The sequence below is a fragment of the Psittacula echo genome (assembly GCF_963264785.1).
Source record: "Psittacula echo genome assembly, chromosome: 6".
In the NCBI taxonomy this organism is placed as follows: Eukaryota; Metazoa; Chordata; class Aves; order Psittaciformes; family Psittacidae; genus Psittacula; species Psittacula echo.
In genome coordinates this window covers 73,732,882-73,740,255 of record NC_137743.1, presented here as the reverse complement: position 1 = coordinate 73,740,255, position 7,374 = coordinate 73,732,882, and the positions used below count along the sequence as shown (strand labels likewise).

At 45.6% G+C, this 7,374-nt stretch overlaps 1 protein-coding gene across 1 annotated transcript; it reads left to right on the top strand.

The window, feature by feature from the left end:
* Positions 1–540: 540 nt before the first annotated feature.
* On the top strand, positions 541–6,523 carry CASP8 (caspase 8). The gene is made up of 8 exons (XM_080620659.1): positions 541–1,500; positions 2,032–2,137; positions 3,044–3,179; positions 3,263–3,319; positions 3,644–3,711; positions 4,232–4,367; positions 5,250–5,751; positions 6,045–6,523. Exons 1-8 carry the CDS (start codon positions 1,193–1,195, stop codon positions 6,178–6,180), a joined length of 1,449 nt encoding a protein of 482 aa, XP_080476785.1. The 5' UTR covers positions 541–1,192; the 3' UTR covers positions 6,181–6,523.
* The last annotated feature ends 851 nt before the right edge of the window (positions 6,524–7,374 follow it).

Here is a 7,374-nt window from a genome sequence, read left to right as displayed (position 1 = left end):
ATGTCAGGAGCCTGCCTGTGTTCAGGTTACTGCTGGCCTTTCCCATCACGCAGACTGCTGGAAGTATGTATTTTCCCACTGTCTATATAAAGGTTCACTCTTAGTTCTCTAAGTGGTGTGACATTCAGGTACTGTGGAACTTTGGTTAGTTGAACTGTTGGCTATGTCTGTGGTCTGTAAGATTTCCTGCAGGAAATCTTGAAGGCCAGGAAGAAGTGGAAAGAAAAGACACACCATTTAGGAGATTAAGCTATGCTAGTTGTTGGGTGTTTAGCCCTTGATGGTTACCCTTTTTATTCTGACCCCTAATAAGATTGGCATGTCCTCACAGAAGTCATTCAGATCTGCCTCTTTTCACTAGAGATACATCAAGTTATGAACAGAGAATGGCATGTTTAATCTGCAACAGCTTCTGGTCAATGTGCTAAAAAATGCAGTTGAGGTCTTTGGGAATTCCCAGTGACTAATTTTGCATCCTTTCTGTAATTGTGCCTTTGCTTGTTACTGTGTCTGTTCTCCTTTTGACAGCCACAGGAATTCCCCAGGTCCCCAACGTGGTTGACTCTTGTGGGTGACAACTGTAATAAATTTCTAGATAGGTGGAACATCATTATGGGGCTTGGCTTAGATCTTTTATTATTAGTTATATATCTGTGCAACTGCTTTGTGTTTAGGCTTTATTTGCCCAGGTACATGAGTGCACAGACAAGGATCTGTACCACCTGCAGCCTATTTACTAGGAAGAACTTGTTTTAACTTGTCTTGAGGGCATGTTAAGCTCCTGTAAAGGAAGTCAGGTCAGTGGCGTTACAAGCTTCTCCCCCCTATCTATTGAAACGGCAATGAATTGTGCCTCTACAGCAGGGAGAGGTGCTTGCATGAAAAGCTTGGGCCGAAGTGAGAGCTTGAGCCCCGCACCACCAGGTTCGGTTTTCTCGAGAATGGATTCGGGAATAGTCAGCGCTTCCTAAGTGTGAGTGGCAGGGGAAGGCGGGGCTAAACTGCGCCTCGGAGAAGCCTCTTTGCCAGGCGCGCAGTTCCTAAAGTAAGCCACGGGGAGCTCCGCTCTCATCGTTTGACGTTCCGAACGGAGAAGGAACTGCACCGCCCGAGCGCCGCCTCCAGCCCGCCCCAGCCCGGCGGCGGGCGGAAGAGGCCTCGCCCCTGGCTGCGGGGTAGGCTGTGCGCCGCCATGGAGTTCCCGAGGCGGCGACTGCTGATGGTCAGCGAGGAGCTGGGCGAGGGGGACCTGGCGGCTCTCAAGTTCCTCAGCCGGGGACACATTCCAATGAGGAAGCTGGAAGCCATCCAGAAGGCACAGGACTTCTTCGAAGCCCTGCAGGAAAAAGGCATGATCGAGGAGGAGAACCTTTTCTTCCTGAAGGAGCTGCTCTATCGGATCCGTCGGATCGACGTCCTGGAATCCCGCCTGGGCACCAGCCGACAGGAGATGGAGAGGGAGCTCCAGATCCCAGGCCGGGCAAAAGTGTCACCCTACAGGTGAGTGACCGGTGGCCCCGGGGCCGGGCTGAGCTTCCCCTCGCAGCGCCCTCTGGGACCGGCTGCCCTGCTGGGGGGTCGGCGTGAGCCCTTACTGACGGCAGGAACGCCAGGCTGAGGTTCGGAAACAAACAAGCATCTTCCGCGAGAAAGCAGGTACAAGCCATACGGAAAGGTGAAGTTTCTGCCCAGTAAAAGGCAGAAAACTAAAGCTGCACCTTTGTGAAATACTGAACAGCCCCAAAGGCCTCCCTTCCTGCCCGGGTGCGAGTCTGGTCTCGGCTCCAGAACGTTTCAGCGTGATTTTGATTTTAGGAAAACTGAGACCTTTTTGATTGCAGCTGAAAATGGTTTGATTTCAGGCTGTCCTGGGAGTCAGGTCCCCCAGTTTAAAAGATAAGAGAGAGACATTTGTGCCTGGGAGGAAGACAGAAGTGAAAGGTTAAATGGGTTGGACAGCACAGAGTTAAATTGTGCTAAGGGTCAGTCTTGGGAACAGGATGAAACTGTGTCCTCCGCTTCTCTTTCTAGATACCTGCTCTTTCAGCTGTCAGAAGACATCACTGAATATGAGCTGGAATCTTTCAAGTTCCTTTTGGGGCAAGAACTACCAAAATGCCGGCTAATCCCTAAGGCTGTAAGAATTCTTTAACACTCTCTGCTCCCTGCCCCCTCTTTTTAAAAATTAGTATTATAATCCACAGATGCATTTGGGATGCTGTGAGGGGAATGAGCGTCACTTTCCTTGTGGTGTCCCTCTTCTGATGAAAACACCATAAGAGAAGGGTGCACCTGGAAAGGGATTATCGGCTCTCTGGTGCATATGGGACTTGTCTGTGCTAGTGTTCTGTGTAGCTTTTGCAGCCGTGTCAACGCCCGGAGAGCATGGGCAAGCACTACACCAGGCACAGCAACCTTCATGTCCAAGCACCACATAGGGCTTTGATCAGTGGAAGTCTGATGAGCATATTCACTCATCTTGCCCAACCGATTTTCTTGTGGCTGCTTTTTAAGCCATTGTCAGACCCAGAAAATCAGTCACTGTGGCTGTTACTTCGCGCTTTTATTCTTTTCATATCCAAACTTGGAATATATGGATCTAAGTAACAGATCCTTACCAAGGCTAAGGCCCGAAAGCTTGGAGTCTACAGACAGCCTTGTGGCCAATCAGCTGCTCTTACACTATCTCAGTCTGCACTTCTGACTCCTGGGTCTTTTGTTCTGTCTAATGAAACTCTTGTAGCATTTTCCCTCTTTTCTTAGAGGAGAGATTGTAACTATCTAGTGATAGCTGTTCTGGTAGATCCTTGGGTGACCACTGTGCTCTGCCACTCACTGTTTGGCAAGAGCTCCTGTCCCTTGGGTCCTCTTCTTCTTCAGAGCAATCTCTACACCATACTTGCATGGTTATAGCCACTTTTGCCATTGCTCAAGATGGTTGCTATAGTACATTAAAGCTTAGGTGCACATGCACATGCTGCCACTTCCCTCACAGTGCAGGATGGATGTGCCCTAAGAGCGAACTGCCTTTCTGATTACTCAGACAATGCTTGACGTTTTCACTGAGATGGAGAAGAAGGGGATTTTGGGAGAAGACAACCTAAGTGTCCTGAAGAGTCTCTGTGCAGAAATTGACATCAGCCTGTTGAAGACAATTGAAGAGTATGAATTAAAATTTGGTAAAACAAAAGGCCTCTTTCCCATAGTTATTCTTGCAGTGACTCATGGGTATCACACAGGACTAATAATGAATACTTTTCAGGTGAAGAAGAGATGGTTGTCACAGAGGCACAGAGGGGCAGCACAGGAGGCACTGAAGGTAACTGAAACTCTCAAAAACCTTAATGTTTAGATTTTTTGCTCTTCAGCTTTTGGACTACACCACTGGTGTCTTCTTTACACAGGTGCCTCTCTAAAACCTGATGAGCATCCACTTACTAACTGATCACAATTACATTTTACTCCCTTTTAATTGATTGTCTAGTGGTTTATAGCTAACAAGAATAGTAGTTCAAACACAGTTCAGTTTTCAGAGAAAACTTCTACCCTGGGAGGTACTTGGGGGGATGGGGAATAGGAACAGAGCTTCTCTTCTACCTCTAGCCCTGCATTTTGTACTTAAAACTTTTTTGTCTGTGTTCAGCCCATGCCAGATACCTGGTGTCATGTGTGGCACCTGATTCTCCTGACAGACACAATGAATCTTCTCAGGTAAGCCAGTTGGTTTCTTAGAAACATAATTTTGTCTTGGAAGTGATGGTCCCTCTAGGAGGTGAACAGTTATTATAAGCCCAACTGTTAAAAGCACTGTCTAGAAAAAGAAAAACACACCACTCTGTAACAACCTTTATTCTGAAGCTGAGTCGCAGGCAGTGGCTGCTGCAGTGTTAAAACTTGAGAAACATTCACAAGGACAGCCGGGCAGGCTGAGTTCATTATACCAGGAAATACATAGCTGGCAGATGGCTGAGCATGGAAAAGTGGGTGAGTGCAGCACCCATGTGGGCTGAGCATGATTGTGGAGCTGAGGGGTGCTGCCATGCTGTGCAGAGACTCCCAAAGGTGGTGGGGCAGTGCACTGACAGATCCTGGGAGCAAAGCTGTATAGGGAAGCCCACCTAGAGAAAAAGCCAGCTGGCTTTCTCTTTACCCTGCTGTGCCATCACCAAGGGCAGAAAAGTACCTGGAGGAGACTGCAGTAGTTTTCACTACTGGTCATTCTTTTCAACAGGTTCAAGCTTACAAAATGACCAGCCGACCTCGGGGGGTGTGCCTCATCCTGAATAATCACAGTTTTGCAAAAGCCAGGGAAAGAGTGCCAGAACTCAAAGACATGAATGATCGGACTGGGACAGATGTTGATGCAGGTATAGTGAACATTAAAGATAAGTCTGGATATCTTCAAAAAAAGGAACCTCATTTCTTTTTCTGTATTAAAGGTCTGAATTTCAGTCTTCATCCTTTTCTAGGATACTTTTGTTGTAGTGGCTGAGTCAGCTCTGTTGCCTGTGCTGACAAAACTTAATCAATTTGTCAAGCTTTTACTGACTCAGAAAAATGCACTAGCATTTTGCGGTTGTACTGAGTTTATTGCAGTCTTAAGCTGCAACCTCAGCCTGGCACTTTACAAGCTAGCCTAGCTTTGTATCAGCCTTATGCATACTACCTCTAAAATTCATGGAATCACAAACAGATTTGCTGCTGAACCAGAACTGGGGGTTAGTGGTCAAGGAAGGAGGATGTTGGAATTTAGGGACTTTTGCTATTCAGGGGCCTTGATTTTAGTAGGCTGTCCTGCAGCAGCATAGCTCGTTGCAGGTCCTAGAGCTAAGAGATGGATGTATTTGCACTATCTATGGCAAGAGAAAAAAGCCATCAAGGAGCTGGTTGAATTGAACTGCAAGTTAATTCAAGAATCAGAGTGCAAAGTTTGTCCTTTTGAGAGAAGGGACTAGCTGTAACATGGGTGGGGGAAAGACATACAGCTTGTTTAACAGTTCATACAGAACTTTTCAGACAGAGTAAGAGGCGAGATTGGGAGGAAGCCTTTTAATGAGAGTTAGGGGAAGGCGGTAGAGGAGTGATTAGTCGATTACTGTATTATTTTCAGAGCAGGAGTGCAGCTACCTGAATAGTGGTGTAGCAGGATTTAAAAAAAAAGGTTTATCTCTAGAAATACAATTTGCAATCGCAGAGTCCAACTTTCATGTAATGAAATGGCTCCAATTCCCTTTCTGTTTACTTTACAGGGGCTCTGAAGAGAGTCTTTAGCAAGCTTCATTTTACAATAGCGGAATATAGAGATCTCACTGCAGAAGAAATCCGTAAGACTGTGAACACCTACCGCTGCGAAGACCACAAGGACAAAGACTGTTTTGTTTGCTGTATCCTGTCTCATGGGAAAAAAGGCATGATATATGGTGTTGATGGGCAGGAAGTACCTATCCGGGAACTGACCACTTCCTTCACTGGGCAGAATTGCTACTCACTTGCTGGAAAACCAAAAGTCTTTTTTGTTCAGGCCTGCCAAGGTGATGCTTGCCAGGAAGGTGTGAACATAGAAGCAGATTCTAAACAGCCAGATGATTCTGTAGAAACAGATGCAAGATTTCAGCTCGATTGCATCCCCACAGAGGCAGACTTCCTCTTGGGCATGGCTACCCTGCAAGATTACGTTTCCTACAGAAGCCCATACCATGGGACCTGGTACATTCAGGCATTGTGCCACCACTTGGAGCACAGCTGTCCTCGGTAAGAGTTTTCATAAGCTTTTTGATAACACCTGTATTTTCCTTATGAATGACAGGAGTTGATTTGGATGCAGAGGGAGATGATATGCAGTGGGAACACTCAGCTCAAAGTAAAAACAGTAACGTAGGACAGAGCAACACCATGCAGATTGTTTAAAGCAGCTTAGATAACTGCTTTGAAGCCTTTTTAGAACAGGAGCCATTAGCACTTGTATAGATCAAGATAAATGAGAATGTGGTAATTTTTCTGATGTTAACTGCCTCCTACTACAAAACGTACTTCTGTTTTTGCAGAGGCGAAGATATTCTCACCATCCTGACAGCAGTGAATCGGGAGGTGAGCAAAAAGACGTGCCAGCCAAATTCAAGGAAGCAGATGCCACAACCCACTTTCACATTGAGAAAAAGGCTCATTTTTCCTGTCAACTGAATGGGAGGGAATTGCGCAGCAGAGGGAGCTGGAGCATCCTGGAATTGGCTGTTACCAGCCAAGAATTTGGTAAAACAACAGATCACCAGTGTCAGCTCTTACCACAAGAGCCAATGTTTTTATTCAAAGTACAGCCTTAAGAAGTTTTTAATTACTATGTATCACACTTTATACTTGAACCTCTCAGAGCTAGGCTCCAAGTTGGGGATCACTAGCTCAGTTCCTTTTTCAGCTGTACCACATTACTGTTGCTTTAGTAAGGTATCTTTCCAATGCAGATTTCAAAAAACCTGTTAGGAAGCTCTGTATTTTCTATGCCTGACTTTTGCAAAATAAAGGGAAGAACACTGGAAATTTTATAGGATATTATCAAGTTACATCAGTGTGTTTTGTTACTTTTTCTCACCCCTTAAAATCATTCGGTTTTAGTGGCTTGGTACACCTTGAGGAAAAGTTATGCACTTGTCCTCCAGCATCCTCAGCAGGACATGGCTGTGACCTGCAGAAATAAGGGCAGAGAGATTATAGACTGTGAGACTGATGAGAACCTTAGCAAATGGCAGATGCAGCAAGCACGTACAGGAACAGGTAAATCTGTGCCTCCGAATTCTGGGACTAATTTTCCAAGACCGTTAATGATACTCTCCTAGGGATTCATTGTGAAACCATTGAGAGTTGTGCTGAAGCAAGGACAGCTCATGTACAGAAATTTGTCTGTTACTTGGATAGGACCAGAAATGTGCAATCCAAGTGAAAACAATTTTTCTTTCCTAAATATTGAATAAAAACTAAGCAAACAAGCATATTACTCCAGGGGTAGGATTATCAATGGAACCTGCTTTCCTTTGGGTTTTCTTCCTTGATCCCTTCTCTCCACACATACTATTCAGCACTTTACCTCCTACATGTCACCTGTGTCCATCAGCAACTTCCAGTTCTGCTCCTATTACTTCCTGTCACACTGAGGATCCAGCTGGGAATCAGGCAGAGCAAAAGTACCGAACTTCCACAGTTCCCTTTCCCTTAGAGGTGGAGGCTGGACCTTCTTTGGTCTGCATTGTTGACAAAACTTGAGACAAGAAACTGTGAACTCAGAGGCGTCTGACGGACAGCATGCTCACATAGACAACTTTTTCCCTAAGTATTACAAAGAAAAAGATACAGCAAATACAAATAGGTAATTAAAAAACCCCA